General features: G+C 37.0%; 4 protein-coding genes across 4 annotated transcripts; 2 read left to right on the top strand and 2 right to left on the bottom strand. All coding sequences in view use genetic code 12, as the record gives it.

The window, feature by feature from the left end:
- Positions 1-159: 159 nt before the first annotated feature.
- Positions 160-3,780, bottom strand: PSD2 (phosphatidylserine decarboxylase 2; the record flags this gene model as incomplete). The annotated part of the gene is made up of 3 exons (XM_064997578.1): positions 160-3,477; positions 3,573-3,617; positions 3,715-3,780. 3 exons carry the CDS (start codon positions 3,778-3,780, stop codon positions 160-162), a joined length of 3,429 nt encoding a protein of 1,142 aa, XP_064853650.1.
- A 439-nt stretch (positions 3,781-4,219) lies between these two features.
- On the top strand, positions 4,220-6,496 carry PAH1 (phosphatidate phosphatase PAH1; the record flags this gene model as incomplete). The annotated part of the gene is made up of 1 exon (XM_064997577.1): positions 4,220-6,496. One exon carries the CDS (start codon positions 4,220-4,222, stop codon positions 6,494-6,496), a length of 2,277 nt encoding a protein of 758 aa, XP_064853649.1.
- Positions 6,497-6,869: 373 nt separating this feature from the next.
- DASC09_039770 (uncharacterized protein) lies at positions 6,870-12,533 on the bottom strand (the record flags this gene model as incomplete). Its single annotated transcript, XM_064997576.1, has 1 exon — positions 6,870-12,533. The coding sequence occupies one exon, from the start codon at positions 12,531-12,533 to the stop codon at positions 6,870-6,872; it is 5,664 nt and encodes a 1,887-aa protein (XP_064853648.1).
- A 556-nt stretch (positions 12,534-13,089) lies between these two features.
- DASC09_039760 (putative ubiquitin-protein ligase) lies at positions 13,090-19,191 on the top strand (the record flags this gene model as incomplete). Its single annotated transcript, XM_064997575.1, has 1 exon — positions 13,090-19,191. The coding sequence occupies one exon, from the start codon at positions 13,090-13,092 to the stop codon at positions 19,189-19,191; it is 6,102 nt and encodes a 2,033-aa protein (XP_064853647.1).
- Positions 19,192-19,312: the final 121 nt, after the last annotated feature.

Below are 19,312 nucleotides of genomic sequence, written 5' to 3'. Positions count from 1 at the left end.
TCAATTAGTTAACGTATCGCTATCAATTAGTTTACGCATCAATATCAATATTTTTATTGTTCAAACAAACTTGTAATGTTAGGATACAACCTAACTACCAAAAATATATTCAATTTATAACATTCCTCATGTCAGCATAGCTATAAAGAAGTTTTTAAACTATAAAATCCCAAAATTTTCTTCCAAATCACCCCACTCTTTATCATTGATCCTCAAATTAGATGCCTCCCAGGACAATGATCTCAAGTCATCCAAGTTAGTGCTACCGTTACTAGTTCCTGTAATTGTTCTAATAATCCGGAGCTTGACATGCTCTGGCTCACTCTCAAAGTTTCTCACTTCTCTCTCAAGCTCTTGTGCTTCAATTGAATGACCTACGGACATCCCAACCTTAACTAAAGTTTCAATTCCTTGCATTGAGTTATTGGTCAAATCGGAATCAAACAATATTTTATTCTGCTGAACCAAAAGTAACAAAGTTGATCCCCCAAATTTGAAATACCCAAGCTCATCACCACGAGAAATTTCATCTCCTTCTTTTACTGATAAAATGGTAGCACCTACCATCATAGCCCCCACAGGGATCACCACTACTGTTCCAAAGAGCTTGGTCTCTATAGGAATAATACAACGACAATTTTCACCAAAAACATCCAAGTGACTTCGGATAGCCATTGGATTCACGGTGTAATATTCTCCCTCTATGAATTCAGGTTTCCCAACAATACCATCCACAGGAGAATGAAATCTATGATAATCTTGGGGAGCCAATCTGAAAATTGCAACGGAGCAATTATGTTCAAATAATTTCATCACGTCAGGGTGTCTACCAGCGAATAATTTATTGATAGTAAATCCTTTACCTTTGATCCAAATCTTCATGGCTGAACTGATGGAGTTGAAAGCGGTGCAACGACAGTCTGCGGCAGAAGAAATAATATTATTATTACCGGGGGCCGCAACCGGTCTGGCATCCTTAACCAATTTTCTGTAGAAAAATTCATTGAATGTCTTGTACTGGTTAATAGGCAATAGACATTCAGTCATATCAAGTTGATGGAACTTTATGAATGGCGCAATATCTCGCAAGGAGGCCTCAGAATCATAATATTTGCCCCTTTTAAAAGTCATTTTTTTCAATAACTTTTTAGCTTTCTTCTTTTGAATTGCACTTGACCCTTTATAGAGCAATCTTATACCAAGCCTAACATATACACTCATTTTTTCTTCCCCTACTATACCTGTGGATCTATCTTGTACTAAAATATTAGCGTTATTGCTTCCAAACCGAACCTTACCATATCCAAGGTTAATGAAAACCTTAGAGTACCATCTTTTGCTTGCAAAACTAGGTGAGACATAGGAAGACTTGATCAATCGCTCAACACTGCTTTTATCTTTACTTCCACAAATGGCCACATGTGTGATAATATCAAGATCTTCACGCTCTGATAATCTGCTTTTACCACAAACTGGACAACAATCAATTTTAATAATATCACCCTTGGACTCTTCCAATAGTAAAGGAGAAGAATTCGCCGAAGATCCGTTAACTGTCAGTTCATAAAGCTTGTTTTTCTCACTAATCAATTCTTCCAAACAACTAACTACTTCGTCAATAGTCAAAGCATCACTATCGATATCCTTGTTAAATTTTTGAAAGAAATTTATAATGGTCTTGTGGGACAATGTGGATCCCAAAGTGTCCAAAAAGGCGCTCAATTCAAGATAAGTGAAATTATCATCATCATTAACATCATAGTTCTTCAACAAGTGTTTCCAGAATTGTTTTCTCAACTCATCGTATGGCTCAAAACGGCATTTAATATTCAAAGTAGGATCATATTTCTCAGAATATTTTTCGGCATTGCTTCCTGAAAAACTGAGGGGTAACGTAAAACTCATGAATTTACCTTCTTCTTCGGTTGACAAGACTTTCTGAGGCTTAATTTTTTTACGAAGCAAACCACTCCTCAATACTTTCGCCTTACTATTATTCAAATCGAAAGAAGAGGCCATTGATCGATCATCAGAGCTACTATCTTTTATATCCGCGCTGAGGATCAGATCGCCTGAATCATTGAATTCTGGATTTAGAAATTTGGTGCTCATGTCAATAATATCAGTTATTGGAATGGTGATCTCTGCAACTCTATCATGATAACTGAAAGCATCTTTATCCAACACACCCAAATGGATATCATAACTAGTTTCATCATTTAATACTTCAAATGCCAATCTTTCGTTGAAAACAGGGTTTAAAGTATGTTTCCTCCAAGAAGTTCTAAAAGTTCTTTTACCGAAAGAGACAACAACAAATGGATCCATGTCAAACCCAGTGTGGGTAAAATTTTTGAACTTAGGTAAATCTTTTGCAGAAATGATTTCCATAAATAATACACCCTTTACATTTCTGAAAGATTGAAGCTGGTAAGAGGAGGATGAACCTTTTTTAGGGGTCTTAGCTCTTCTTTTCTTCTTCGGTTCAGGAGGTCTAAGCAATTCAAACTCAGAAATTTGTGGGCTTTTTGGCGACAATTTTGAGGTCCTTTTTACATCAGATATGGAAGAAATGGTTTTGCCTTCATTGACTGAGTAATCTCCCGAGATATCTGATAAAACACTGGATGTATCTGAAGGGGTTGATACACAAGACTCGTTGTCCAAGCCCATTAATTTATATGACTTTTGAGGTATGTTCAAATATGGCGAATTATTTACTGTAGAACTGTGAATGGAATCATAGGAAACTCGGTTCCCATCACTATAGTCGTAGTCTGCTTGCAAAGTCTTATTTATCTCTCCATCACTGGTTCCAGTGACTGGGTCACCACCAAATGGAGAAGCGTAAAAGCCTTGTTCATTAGGCTTTGCTGTATCCTTGGAAGTCAAACCATTTGTCCACGCAGTCCATTTTGAAATCATTTCATTATTATTAGTGGGAACTACCACAACAACTTCTTCTTTTGGAGCGGTTGGCACATTTGAAACTGATGGCAAGGTTGGACCAGTGATTTGACCTTTCCGTACAGCTGACAAGTTAACATTCAGCAGCAGGCCATTTAAGCTAACATCAGAACGACTTCTAGACTTGCTCAATATAGATTTCAATCCCTTCTTCTTTGGTTTGCTTCCATAAAGCTCAAACCCGAGACTAATGGTACCAGTGACAAACGATTGATGCAGTTGAGAGGAGTACAACTTGAAAAATTTTGGGTCATTTTTCAAGAATTTGATTTCCGAAGCATCTTTTGGCAATGCTTCAATCAGATTTGAAAATATATCCAACAAATTGATTCTTGTTTCCCCCAAATAAGTAGTTCCACAGTGATCTTTATCCCAGCAAACCACGGTAAGGGTTGATGAGGTTGAGCCCTGATCCAACAGGAAGTGAATATTCTGATTGAAGTATGGATCGCCCGAAGTCCTAACTTTGGCGGTTGAATATATTTTATCATTAAGCGACAACGACGCAAACTAGTTAATGTTAGCAAATATATATATTGAACACTTATCATTTTATGGAAAGACCAGAAGCATATTAACACAAAGATATATTAAACATGACATACCAAATTCCGCGAGACTCCAGACGCTGTCAGAGCCAAGTTTTTAGCCTATATTTTCGTATCATTAGTATCAATGTATTGGGACCTAAAGGCAGCATGCCAAAATTAGCAAGACAAACAGCAAAAAAAGCAGCCAATTGCATACCTGAACAACCTGTACCTTAAGATGTAAAGGCTCTGAGCCACCCGACCCCCTAGATTTGAAATACATAGTGAGAGTAGCTAGGGAGATAATGGTATTGGAGGCGGATGGGTTGATGATTGCGTTGCAAATTTATTGCACAAATTGTGCACGTGAACGTGCAGGCGGCGGTGATTCCTGGGAACTTTTGGTGGTAAACGATGGTCGCTCAATAGGCCCCAACAAGCAGACGGCAATCATCCTTCTCCTTGACTGCTCGACAGCCCCCCAATATCGACACATAGGTTATCCCAACCCAGAAACTCGCATCACCAAACACACACACACACTAACAGAGAGAGAGAGAGAGAGAGAGAGAGAGCACAATCTTGGATTATTGTGTTATGAGCCCCGGCAACAGATAAACGACAAACTGAGAAACAAAGATCAACCACTACGCTAAAAGGAAGAAAAGGAGAAAACCCTGCCTTTTGCCACCACCTTAGCGAACCAAGCAGTGTCTCTAGATATGAACTATCTCACATCGATTGCAAAGACCTGGAACTCTCTCAATCCTGCCACATTGAGTGGCGCCATCGATGTTATCGTTATTGAGGATGAGCACGGCAGTTTGTACTGTTCGCCATTCCATGTCCGGTTTGGGAAGTTCCAGCTACTTAGGCCATCTCAGAAAAAAGTCAACTTCAAAGTAAATGGTCAACTCACTGATATTCATATGAAGTTGGGTGATGGTGGCGAAGCATTTTTCGTTTTCCAGACTGAAGAGCCTTTAGACAGGATTCCTGATGATATGATGACTTCTCCTGTGGTTAGTGCTGCCTCATCTACTCTCTCATCCCCTTTATCGTCTCCTAAATCAGAACCAGCTACGCTAGAAGAAGATTTACCAGAATATTTGGATCTCGGAGGGCCAGCAGAAAACTTGAATAAGCTATCTCTGGGTACTTCGTTGTCACTTGATAGTCCATCTGCTAATTTACCAACTTCACTTATGAGAAAATCAAGAACCATGTCCAGCATCCGGTCATTATCACCAACTAGAGCGCAAAAGCTATCAAAGCAATTAACTTTGAAGAATATCCCTACAAAAATAGACTCAAATGGTGAATTGGTTTTGGATATCAGTGGATACAAATCCAGTGAACAGGACATCAAAAGCTACGACAAGATTTTGAAGGATATTTTGAAAGACGAACTTGGTGATGATGTCGATTTGAAGGACGTTGTAAAATACGATGAACATGGTAATGTGAGAATATATTCAACAAATAATGAATCGGACCTGTCATTCGAGCAGCAAACATTAATGAGCCCCCCTTCAATTTCTCCGCTGTCTTCTTCTGGTGATTTAACCGATGGTGAATTGAACCTTAATGGCCCTCTTACTAGTATCAGTGGTAGCACTGGTAACTATATTAAAACATTAAGACTAACGTCAGATCAGTTGAAGTGTTTGAACTTGAAATATGGTGCTAATGATTCAGAGTTCACAGTAGACCAATCGAAATCCACCATTACATCAAGAATCTTTTTGTGGAAATACAATGTACCAGTAGTTATATCTGATATTGATGGTACAATCACCAAGTCTGATGCTTTAGGCCATGTTTTCAACATGATTGGTAAAGACTGGACCCATCCGGGTGTCGCTAAACTTTTTGAAGATATTGCTTCTAATGGCTATAATATTATGTATTTGACTGCTAGATCGGTAGGATTAGCAGACACTACTAGAGCTTACCTTGATGGAATTGATCAGGAAGGTGTGAAATTACCAGTGGGGCCAGTCATTTTGTCTCCGGACAGAACCATGGCAGCTCTAAGAAGGGAAGTGATTCTTAAGAAACCTGAAGTTTTCAAGATTACTTGTCTACAAGATTTAAGATCATTATATGGCAACATCAATAAGACTCCATTCTATGCGGGATTTGGGAATAGAATTACCGACGCTTTAAGTTATAGATCAGTGGATATCCCGTCGTCTAAAATATTTACCATTAATCCTGATGGTGACGTCCATATGGAGTTGTTGGAATTGGCTGGTTATAAGTCATCATATATCCACATCAATGAATTGGTTGACCATTTTTTCCCTCCTGTCAGAGGTGATAAGAAAGATGATGGGTTAAATGTTTTCACTGATGAAAATTTTACGGATACAGTTTATTGGAGAGAACCTATTCCAGATCTTTCTGATACTGATTCAGAATCGGAATCTGATCCTGATCCTGAATCTGAAGCTGCAATTGAAGGCGCTGTTAAAGATGGTTTGGAGCAAACACAGGCAGACAATAAGAATTTGAATGGTGGTCAATCCCAAAACCCAGCTAATTCAGGACAAGACTTTAATGATTTGCTCAATGAAAATGGTGATACTGTTACCGGTGAAGATGTCGATCTTCTTATTGGTAATTTGAAGATTTCCGATATCAGTAAGCAAATGGAGACAGCTGATGAAAATACTTTTGCGATTGATTACTATTCTCACAATAATGACGAACTCATTGATGATGAGCTTGATGAGTATAATAATACTGTCGACGATCTTGAAAGCGAATTTGGTGACGATGATGGTGAAGTTGATAACGATAATTATGAGAATGATTCTCTTGATGAAGATGACGAGGAAGATTATGATGAGAATAATAATGATGACAACATTCATGATGAAGGAAAATATGAAGAGAACACTGATAATGATATTGAAAGAGAGCTCAATGATGAGAGCATTGAGGGTGGTGACCTAGCGCAACGAGAATTTATTACAGCCAAACGACAATATTAATAATAATTGTATTTCATAATACTTACGATAATGATAATACTGATGATGATGATTATGATAATAAAAATAAAAATAATAACAATAAAAATAAAAATAATAATGTGGATTAGATATCCTTTTTTTTTCCTTCAAATGATTTCTCGTTTTCAATGATATAAGCTTGTGTTTGAAAAGAAATTTGGAATCCAAGCAGAGATCTCTACAGGTCCTCCAAAATTGCACGATTCTGTGGTATTTAATATCAAAAATAGTGATGATAAAAAAAATGAATAAACAAAAATATTAAAACTAATTAATAAAAATAACACTCTAATATAAATCTACTAAATAAAAAAAATTCTAAATGAAAACGTAATAAGAAATAGTTCAGAATTCAACACTTTGTAAGCTCCAAAAGCATTTTGGTGTTGTCAGATTCTTTAGAAGCCATCACCAAGAAGCTGCCATTGTTGACACTTTCGTGATTGAGTACCTCAAAATTGTTACCGGTGATGAATCCTCTAGGATACATGATTGAGTCAGAATCTTTAAGATCAAAGACTTCAATGGCATTTTTACTCACCAAGAACAAAGTTTCATCATTAATCAAGGACGCCCCAGAACATTTGACATTGAATTCTAACAATTTGATCTTTGATAAGAAACCTCTTTCATTACAAAACACGGCAAATGTGCTGAAAACTAGTAAAATTTCTTTACCATTGCGAATCTCAAATGATGCAATCGGCTTCTCAACTGAAACTCTGTGCTCCATCATTTTGAAAAATTCAGCCTCCTTTGATTGAAAATTGGAAGGAAGGTTCATACTCAAACTTCTTGGAATCACCACTGGCGAGAGCTCTTTGTCCAACATTTGGAAACCCTTTTCAGTTTTCAAAACAACAGAGTTTTGGAATGTGGAACAATCATAACAATCAACAGCCGAGAAGAATTTGTCAAACATGGAATTAGGTTTGAATCCACGACGTTTTTTATCCAACGAGAGCACCTTAAAAGATCTATAAGGGGTTACCGAAGTGGTGACTTTAACCTTCATATAGAAGACCATGTAACTTCCTTTAATGTAACCACTACCAAAGAACTCAACAGATTGGTTTGATAATTTAACCGTGCCAAGTGAAGCTGTGGTATTGCGGAATGCATCTAACAAGTCCTCTTCATTGACTTTCATGAATTTTTTGTCCGCTAATACTAAAAATATTTTAGCTGACTCGATATATTCAAGTTGCTGGATATTTGCAAGTTTAGAAATTTTCACCCAAGAATCAAAATCTGTACGAAGGAAAAGCCCGTTGGATGTACCAACTAGATAATACTTCACGCTTTGGCTTGTGAAAATGAGCGCACATTGAGCTTTCTTAAAAGATGCTGGGGCAATTGCATATTTCACTTGGTTGTTGCCAGCCTTAATAATCGGTAAAGCTGCTGGTTGCGAAGTTAGGTCTCGCTTCAAGGAATTAGAATGGCCAAGAGTTGGACTCATAGGTTCATTCAGTTGATTAGAAAATCCACCTGTAATATCAGAAACTACCACATTGAATTGGAAAGTATCGGCTACTTCTTTGGCATGCGCAGCTTTAGTCGTCTTGATATAGTTGAGCCATAATGTAAGAGCATTAATTTTCAAAAACTTTACTGTCCAACTGGTCTTCTGACCCATATGCATAAATTTTAACAAATCTTGTGCATTTTTTGAATTTGGGTCCATAGAAGCTGATAATGTGGTCTCTTCTTCCATTTCTGATGAGTTAGGGATTTCACAATGAATAAGTGCGATTGGCATTGGCTTTTCAACAATCTTGAATTTTCTCATTTCCACATCAATTTCTGACAAGAATAAACAATTGTTAAATAAGATCAAATAATATTGAGTACTAGGCCATCTACCTACGTAAGTAGATGATTTTTTAAGAACTTTTTCTTTGGCAACAATCGTCATATTATTTGGACTAAATTCAATATTGAAATTATTTGGACCAATTTTCCAATTAAAATGTTTAAACAAAGTATGAACTTCGGAGGCACCTAATCTCTTATTGATCTTATCACAGAAAATGGTGGTGATGGCAATGGCTTCAGTTAAATGATGATATTCTGGGTCAGCTTTTGATCTCTTCTTCTTAATATCAATCAATGAGTTCTTATATAACACCAAATTATAAAAGAAATAATTAGACAAGAATTTTTTTGGACTAATAGGTTCAGCAGGGAAAGTATCTAACCACTCCAAGAATTCTGAACTTTTCTTGAAATCTTTTTCAAAATCCATAAACAAAAGTGTTTCTGCTAAATTATCAATATATTCAACGTATGAGCCAAAACAGCCTCTGGTCCAATCCTTGTAGAGCTCAAAAATACCTGACCTAATATATTTTCCTTGCTCAAAAAGAACTTTTTTCATTGGTTCAAATAAATACTTTCTGTGGGCGTCAATTAATGGTTGCACAGTAGCAAAAATTTGATAATGAATGTGCTCCTTAGAATCTGGATACGCATAAACAACGGCATCTGGATTTGCTAAGAATGATTTCCCGATTCTATCAACCAAATATTCTGCTTCATTCAAAAAATCATATTGTTTACGGATCAAATCATAAATTCTATTCTGCATCTCAAATTCTTGCTTGTCGATAGTGTTTATTTCACCCTGCTCAACACCCCATTGCAACATCCAATTGCTCTTCAATTTATTTGGATCTTCCACTTCTGGGGCAGGGATAATCACTAGCTTCTTATTTTCGTGAGGACAGTGAATAGAATAACATGAGCTAATAGTATCCTGCAAATGAGTCGAATAATTGGTGGAGTAACAGCCAAGGAGTGCAGTCAAAACACCGGTAGGTTCATACTGTATCTCATCTTTTAATTTAACAGTCACAATGCAGTAATCCTCAATTTCAGTTGCAAACCCATCGAAGTTTACCTCGTCAGCAGTTTCCATCAAACAATTGAAATTATCAGTCAACTCAGTAAGCACAATCGAAATCAATTCAACAGACAAGTCACTGTTCAACTTTGGATAATAATATTTCATCAACAATTCTAAGGATTTTACCCACTCCTTTTTTCTCACGACTTGACCAGGGAACCACTTGTCAAACTTAATTATCCAATTGTAAATTCCAGAAAGTGACCAAACTTCCTTACAACTTTTGAAATGAAAAGGTTTCAAAGAAGTAGATGAGAAATTTAAAATATCAATGGTGTTATCAGTGTTATTGGCTTGCTCCTCATCATAATCTTCCTCAACGCTACCAATAACCGTCTCAGCAGGAGACATGACAGAAAAGTTAGAGAATGCTGTTCTCACTGAAAAATTTCTGCCAAGAATTGCCAGTCTAGAGGAACTCATTGTGCCACTTCTCTGGAGTTCATCAAGTGGTGGATTATTCAGCAGCAGGCCTTCAGTTTCATTTTGAGGTGAAACATTCACTTGTTCTTCATTCAGATCATCCACAGCAAAATCAACTGTCTTGCTTTTTTTGGTTTTGGAGACCTCCTTAAATGAGTCAGAGCTGGTACTTCCTGTAATGGCAGTTAAAATTTCAGGCCGGGACGGTGATGCAATGTCGCTTTCAGTGCTGAATCTTGTATCCGATGCTGGAATATCATCCTTCACCATAGGCAAATCTTGTTCTGATGAATAATCCTGGATATATTCATTATCATTATTTTTTTTGTCACCATATAACTCATGCCCTTTTTCAGAGGAAGCAATAATAGATTGGACATCAGCGTTAGCACTATTGTCGTAAAAATTGCCCTCTTCAGATGGTTCAATTGATAAGTTATTGATCAACTGAGTATCCACTCCTTTTGCAACTCTTAGATCGTCAGAAACTTCTTGTTCTGCCTGAGGCACAATACCCAAACCACAGTCTTCTGAGTTTTCATTGAGCTTTGGGGTTTGATTAGCACTTGGCAGTTCTGCTTTTTCCGGAGAATTTAAATCCAACTTTGGAGTATTATTTGCTGAGTCATTTTTTTCATTTACTTCTTCTATAATCTCAAACTGATTATTTAACGAAATATCGCTACCAGCATCTGCTGCCTCATAGTTTGCGCCCATGAGAGATGAATACTGGTTTTTTGCATTCTTTATATACTCATCTATAATTGCAAGTCTTTTAAGCTCCTCATCTAACTCTTCATTTTCAAGATACTCAGTGTCTTGAGAAGGTGGCGGTCTTCTAACATATCTAGCCTTCTTAGCCTTGTTGAAGTGAGACTCAATCTTCATAATCTCATTTTCAACTATTGCAGCTTGACGATGACCGTCATGTTTTTCAAACTCAGATATCATTGATTGCAATTTCATAGTAGTGCTTCTTTGCAATTTAACCGTCAACTGTCTTTTAAATTGTAATTCGGAAGAGCATCCATCAGTTGATAATTTATTAGAATCAATGGCTTGTGCCCCCTCAATTATTTCGGATGCATTAAAATCATCTCCAAAGTTGAGAACATCATCTTTAAGAATAAACAGCGAGTGAGTACTGGTTTCAAGGTGCAGACCAACCTCATGCTGTACTGGTAAAGATTTTGAGGAATATAATGATCCTGCCATCTTGTTTAGAGTCAGGGTTTCGTTTTTTTGCTTTTCCATTGGCGATCCACAGGTTATGGTGGTTTCTGGGTCTATTCTTGATTTTTGAATAGGTAAGAATGGATTGCTAACTCCAATTTCAGCCATAAGATTTTCAGGTTCAGCATTATAAATATTGTTCAATTCATCAATTTTGTCTGAGGAAAGTTTTGAGTAGCCACTGGCATTTGAGTTCCTAAAAGTTTCACCTACTCCATAAGACAGCAATTGTTCGGATTGACTTTTAACGTCTTCCTTCACCCGATTTCCATTTTTAATCCTGTTAGCATAATTCAATTCCTCCATTTCATCATGTTCATTCTTAATAAATGGTAAATAAGCTGATGCCCTCCCTGCACTTCTTGGGGGAATGCTATTAGGGTTATATACTGATAAACCATCAGTTAGTTTCGGATTCGACGTTTCAGAGTACAGTTGATTAGGTTTTTGAATTTCAGAAAGTCTATTTTCACTTCTTTTTGGGATATCTTGGTGGTTAGTGACCAATTCATTGGCAGAACCAGATGAAAGCTGCTTCAATGCTTGTTTTCTGTATTCAGCAATAGGGTCTGACAATTCCTGGTGGGCATCGGAATAAGAAAGACTGGAAGCAGATCCATAGAAGAAAGATGGTTCAGCAGTTATGTCGAGGCTGGAGGATCTTAGTGCACCGTTACTATAGCATTTTTCTGCATTATAATGATTTGATCCACCGGCAAAACTTTGCGATCTCCTCTCTGTAGTTCTTGATTTGCTACTAAAATTGCTTTTATAACTATAAGCAGAAGGCGCATAACCTTTAGTATTCACCACATCATGAATTGACGGACTAGAACTTGGGATAGGGGGTGGTCCAGATCCAGAAGTACGAGAAGATCTAGAAGTACTGCGAGTAATATCATAGCCGGTCATACCAGGTTGAAAATTCGTAGAGGAATTCAACTCATCAATTCTTGGAGGTACCATAGGGAGCGATTTATTTTGTTTATCAGCATTTCGTATACTGGCTCGTCTTTGAATAGTGTCCTTTCGGCTGAGAGATGTAACTCCATCCACCAATGGGAAGTCATTTGAGTCAAAAACCGCTTTGTTGTAGTCACTTGGAGATGATGGAGGAGGTTTTCTTCTATTTTTTGAGCGGGCAGCTGGAACATCAGAAAGTTTTTGACTCTTTGATTGTTGCAGAACATTTGATGATTGCCAGGTAGGCGCCTGTTCTTCCGCTAGTGGCGGGGAAGCCGGTAAGAATGGCATTGACGGTGGATAGGCAAAGGACATACGTTTCAGAGCATCATCTGTTTTCTTCACTTGGTGGAGGACAAAAGGAGTGGAGTCATCAGAAGACAGTGTGCCAATTATTGAAGAACGTCGAGACAGCTTCGAACTTCTCCTGAACGAGAGTCCTGAGATACTCGCCCTCTTATCCTTATTATTTCGGGAAAAAATATTCATTAGGGAGATTGATTTCAGAAAAATGAGTCCGGATTGTTGTCCTAAGCAGATACTTTCGGGCTGTCTTTGAAGATAATTGGGTATTTAAATATGTGTGATGTGTGTGCACATGGATTGATAGATCCACCGGAAAGTTTCTGAACAGCGAGAAGAAACAATAAAAAAAAGGAACCTTCAAGATTAAGATTCTTTTCTAAAAAAAAAAAAAAAGCACGGAGTTCGGCAGGACAAATAGGTGATATCTATCGTATTTGATAGCTGACAATTCCCCAGTGTTGTATCAGTTAAAAATATGGACTTGACAGTAGTGAGAAAACAATAGAAAGCTATAAGATAACAACACTTCACCCTATTGTTCGCGCAAAAGCCCTCACCGGCCGGAGTGTCGGTGCCTCTGTGCAAATGGAAGATATTAACACGTGATGTTGCACGTGACAGTTTTTTCTCTCCCTTGTAACGAAGAAGTTTGGATCAATAATAATTGGAGGCAGCCCATCCATCGGTAGAGCACCCAAAATTTCTTTTTCCAGGCTATTGTTTATATCTTTGGGCCTTCATGATGTCGTCTGACAACATTGCCCAGTTTCGGCAGTTTCTACTCGAGCTACCCAGAAAATATAACTATAAGTACTCCAAAACCGCCACTCTACATTTGAGAAGAGCTTTGTACTTTGCCTTCACAGACTCTGGAAGATTTTTGCCACAATTCTTTGGTAACTATCCCCAGGAATCAATTCCTCGCTCATGGTCACAAATTCAGGCGTTATCATCGGTAAAAGAAGACTGGATACTTCATAAGTTACACAAACAGCATCCAGCACATCCAAATGTGCCTTGTGCCAAATTATTTAGGAAAAATGAGTCAGTATACCGTTGTTTGACATGTGGTTTGGATGATAGTTGTGGATTATGTGAAGACTGTTTTGTCGAAGATCAGCATATAGGTCACGAAGTTTACATTTCCATTTGTACCAGAGATATTGGTGGTGTGTGTGATTGTGGTGATGCAGAAGCATGGGTCATCAACAATGACTGTAAACATCGCAAAACGCCCGAAGTAAGTGAAGATGATATATCCCAGGAGTTGAAGGATTCTATGTTTCAGACTTTGGCTTGTGTTGTTGATTACCTTGTCGACATTTTATCGGTATCTGCCCCGCAGCTCTTGACCACTTGCTCGACGTCAACCATAATTGATCAATCGAACTCTGCTCTGTTGAGCTCAGAAAAATATGGAGCCGTTGATGTAAATTCTGAAAAGTATTTTCTCGTCTTATACAATGACCAATCAAAACATTACACAGACGCGGTTGATAGAATCAGAATAGCGACTATGAAGGTCCCGGAGTTTGCAGAAATGGTTGCTAAACAGTGCCATACGACAGGCAGAGCCATAGTATTGGGATCCGATAATCTCGAATTCTTAATTCAGAGGAAGGCAATACTTGACGCAACTGGTCTTTGCTCATGTATAAAGAGTTATAGGGAGTTTTTCAGGGAAGAAATGTGTGGTGAAATTATTAATTGGATGAGAGACATCAATATGGGCCCGGTTGCTGGCAATTATAGGGTATGTCAAAAATTACTCTGTAAAGCTCTTTGTAGTAAATGGGATCTGGGTGTGGAGCCAGTGTCTGATGATTTATTGGGCCAATTTATACCTGGAAGGCTTCAGGATAACAAAATTCCTATATATCCTACAATTGTTGGCAAACTCGCTCATCAAACAGACATATATTGGAAATCATGCACCGATGACCAAACTCTTGAAGTGGAAAGAGTATGGGATGCTCCAAAAGATATTTGTGAAGAATGCGACTATGATCCCCTGCGGTCCAGTGTCAACACCGATCCAATCCATGGCTCTCGTTTGCAATATCTACTTATCTTTGATCATAGATTATGGAAATCTGCCAGAGTATTACTTCATGAAATTTATGTCTCTTTGGTTGTATCCAACCATGTTTACAGATCATTAGTGACTTGTCAATATGCTGATGTATATCCTTTAATTGCTGAGATATTTTTAGTACTCGACAGAGAGTTTGATTGGAGTTTTATGTCCAACTTGTCGGTGCAATTATTTACCAGCCCCTCTCATGCCACAATGTTGAGTAAACATGGAGAGGTTAAGAAGCTTATAGCTGTGACTTATGGATTTTTAACAACTGGTCATATTACATTCAGTAATCCAAACTCATCAGATCTCGTCCATAGGAAGAAGCCATCGGTACAGTTATCATCATTGAAAGTAAGGAGGTGGAATCAACTTTTTTTTGATGTAGGTTATATCTTGCAAAGATCTGAAACCTGTGATGTTTTTTTTCAAAAGGATTTTGTCATGCAAGTTTGCGATTTGATAACTTTATTCAATGGTTTACCGATTACAAAGAGAGAATCTGTCGAACATGTTGAATACGAAACTAATGATTACCCTTTATATTTCAATGGTGTCAGTATAATTGCTCATTTTGCCAGATCTGTAGTTAAATGTGCTTTGAAACTTGAAAATCGAGAAAAATATGTTAAAGCATCAATTTTTTGGATCCTTGAAAAGTTTATACTCTTGCTAGATGAATCATACCTTAATGATGATACTTACAACAAAGATAATGAAACGAGTGATGGAAGTGCTTCGAAGATGTTAGATAGAGTTGATATGTGTTTTCGCAACACAATGGGAGATGTTGAGGTAATGGGTATCAAAAGACAAGTCTTGAAGTTCAGAGTTGATAGAGACGTTGTATGTTTCTTACATCCGTTATCTACCTATTTGAGCTACCTGGTTGAATTTTGTGACATGAGTGATCCAGAAGAACTCAGACAAATAATTCAGGAGGCTCCAAAGGTTGAAATTCGTACTTCAGACCATAACTCATTCACCCATACGAAAGAATATCATGATCAATGTGAAATCAACAGAAAGATTGTATGGAACATAATTATTGACTATTCTCTCAGAACTATTGTTTTGTTATCACAAATAAAAGTTGGTTTTTGGGTTCGCAATGGTTACAGTGCCAGATCTCAATACCATAATTATAGAAACTTGGGACTACGTGAATATGGCTTCATTAGAGATATCTACTTGGTACAATGTTTTTGTGTTACTGAAGCCGACCATGATACTGTTTCTGCTACAATAATTGAAAGGTGGGGACTTATTCCTTGGACAAATGAGCTCTATGAAGATGTCGAGATTTATTCCACCCCTCAAACTTTACAGTTTATTGTCGAAGAAATGTTAAATTTCTTTATTATTTTATTTGAAACTAATGACCACTTGTTGAACTTGACGGATATTGAAATCAATGAGCAAAGGCTAATCAAGGACATTGTTCATTATTTATGCTTTGAACCTTTGATGTACACGGAATTATGCTCGGAACTACCAGACCATATCACTAATGACAGAAGATTTGAGTATATGCTAAATAAGGTTGCAGATTATGTGTTGCCACCGGGCTCAACAACTAATGGTCGTTATAAGTTGAAGGAGGAATATATGAATGAAATAAACCCATATTATGTTCATTATACTTCTAATAAGAGAGATGACGCGGAAAAGTTAGTTCGTGAACGACAACTCGAAAATTGGAAGAAAAAATTCCAGGGTGAGAAATTCAATGATAAATTGCTGTATCAGGATACCTATTTTGAACCAAAAAAAATTGAAACTGTGCAATTTTACCAAAATCTTAACTCTTTCACAAAATCTGTATTTTTCCTCAAGTTTTTGAAAAGTACTCTAAACTTCATTTTGCAAAATGGGAAAAGATCTATCCAAAGTTCTGAAGTGCTTATTAATCTCGTCTTGCACTTGATTCATGTATGCATTGTCAACGATAATGATGATGGCTTTTCTAAAATGTGTTTCACTGATTTGGATGATAAATTGGCCTCAGGTGTCCCAACCGAAGAGCCTCAGAGTATTAGTGGGTTACTTTACCTGATCTTGTCCCTCAAAAATAATGTTAAAAACAAGACGGGGGACAGTGGGAATGTGCAAAAAACTGAATTTGAGATCCATCAAAGTAAGATTAAAGCAATTTTTAAAGATATGAAGGTCAGCGACGGTGATAAAGAAGAATATCTCCGAAAATCTTTTGAAGGATTTGATCCAAGCGTTATCTTGAGTACAATTGATAAAGAATTGGAAAAGGAAGATACACAAAGATCAGATGAGGATAGCGTTGTTCTAAGTGAATTTGAAAGGAAGAAAAAAATGGCGGCACAACGGAAGGCTAAAATTTTGGCAGCTTTCAAGAGACAGCAATCCAAGTTTATAGAGAAAAACCAAAATATCATTGAAGATATCAAAGATCATGGACATGGTAATCATGATGTTGATATGAAGGATGGTGATGAAATTTCTGAAGATACCACATTTGAAAACAGTGATGATGAGGGTCGTCCGGGCTGGAAATTTCCTGAAGAATCTTGTATCTTGTGTCAAATGCCAGCGGAGGGAAAAGAGGACATTTTTGGGATTTTGACGTACGTGACGGATTCTTCTGAGTTCAGAAATATTCCATTTGACAGCAAGTATTGGGTGTATAAAGCTTTTAGCGCAGATGTCAATTTAGATGAGGAGATATCTGATCCAGATTACAAACATCCTCGCTATCACCATCCAAGGTATCATCAACTTCAATCAGCTCCCGCAACAAAGGTTTCATTATCAAAATGTGAGCAATATTTGAAAAAAGTTGAAAAAGAAAGTGTTATTGGCCCGGGATTCCCTGGTAATGATTCATGCTCCGTAATGAGCCATCCGATTACAACTAGTTGTGGTCATGGTATGCATTTATCTTGTTTCAAGAACCACTTGGCAGCAACACAAAAGAGAGTCACCCATTTCACTAGGACGCTTCCTGAGGACTTAACAAATGGCGAATTTATATGTCCATTGTGTAAAGCAATCAATAATACATTGGTGCCAGTGTTATCATACTCAAATAATATTTCTTTGTCAAAGTTTGTTGAACGTCCAAGCAATGATGCGTGGTATAAACCATTTGATAATTTCTCTAAGAATAATATTGAGAAAGTGTTACGTTCGGACTATCAACAATTAGTTTATGATGAACTTAAGGAATCATCTTTGGAAACAATCCAATCAAGATATAAATCACTTTTCTTCAATGAAAGTGGTGAATCTGAAAGATTTAAAAATTTTCACAAAAGATTCAGAAAGCTTCATGAGGCTTTATGCTATATTACCTTATCTTACTTCAAAGAAAATATTAGTACACTATTAGCTCACACTATCAAATCGGTTGAGATCTCACTTCGGGGTGTTTCTTATGATGAAGGGTATAAAAGGCTCGTTATTTATCAATTGTCGCATAGAGATATCACCACTTTGCGTATTTGGAGTGAGTATAAAAAGTATTTTGTCATGTTTAATGTCAAAGAGGAAATGACCACTGCAAATAACGAGCATGCATTAAGCTCAAATGCTTCAGCTATTTTATCTAGTTTTAATAGAGAAAATGATCTCAAATCTGTTATCGATGACCCGATGACTATAATTGAACACTACATTGGTTTATTGAAATTATTGGCGTCAAAGGAGATTTTCAATATTGGCAACGTTGATTTATTTGAATTATTGGTTTCAATCATTCCATTGAAGTGCTTTAATTTTTCATTTAATTCAGTGTTGACCATGTGTTATCTTGTGGAAATTTTCAAGAATGCTTTTGTGTTGGTTACCAAACTTTTTACCAATAAATCTATGATGCTCCATGAAGCTGATATTTCTATCTTGGACTTGCCGCCACTTGAGTCAATTACTGATACACAAGCTAATGATGCGACAGAAATCTTTAAGAGGTTGGCCCATTGTGTTCACAATACTGATGCTTTAAATATGAATGAATTTACAGATGATACAAGATTTGGCAAGGTATTTTACACCATGATGATGAAATCCATTGCTCCATTCTTGAGACGATGTGCAATTTGGGCATTTGTTAATTGCTCTAACGATATCGATATTGTTATTGATGATAGTATGAATGAGCCAGATAAATTGTGTTTGTTTTTGAATATTGATAATTTCGGGACGATGTTACATAAGGTTGTTCTGAAATCCACTTATGAAGCGGAGAAGTTCAAAGGATTTATTGAACGAATGAAATTATACTCGTTCTTAAACGTGTTGACGAAACCAAGTTTACAAATTGATTATCCTGCAAGGGTGGAGTTGGTGAATTTACCAGCAAGAATGGATTTTTTCTACACCGAACACGTTTATCCTAGAATCACTTATGATTTGACTTATGATCCGGCAGTGTGCTTGTTTTGCGGTAAAGTGATGGAACTTCAAGAATCCGTGGTTGGTTTCTTCAAAGTTGGTGAGTGTAATTTGCATTACGAAACAGAATGTATTAACGATTGTGGGTTGTTCTTGTTACCGAAACATGGTTCGATATTATTATTACACAATGGCAATGGCTCCTTCTATGATGCTCCATATTATGATCAGCATGGTGAATTGCTGAAGGATACAAGACAAGGTCATCCTTTGCATTTGAATATCACCAAGTACAGGGAATTCATTAGGAATTTTTGGTTGCAGCATAACGTTGCCAATTATGTGACGAGAAAGTTAGAATCTTGTATTGACGTTGGGGGTTGGGAGACTTTGTGAATAGTTTTTGTGTACATTACTATTGTTATTGTTATTATTTTCAATGATTTTTAGTGATTATTGGATGTAGATTTTATCAAGAAGGAAACCGTACAAATTCAACCAAAAAAAAAAAAAAAAA

Source organism: Saccharomycopsis crataegensis (assembly GCF_037102585.1).
Source record: "Saccharomycopsis crataegensis DNA, jcf7180000000084, whole genome shotgun sequence".
Taxonomy (NCBI): Eukaryota; Fungi; Ascomycota; class Saccharomycetes; order Ascoideales; family Saccharomycopsidaceae; genus Saccharomycopsis; species Saccharomycopsis crataegensis.
The sequence above is the reverse complement of the archived record's forward strand: the minus strand, read 5'-3'. Positions and strand labels throughout refer to the sequence as shown.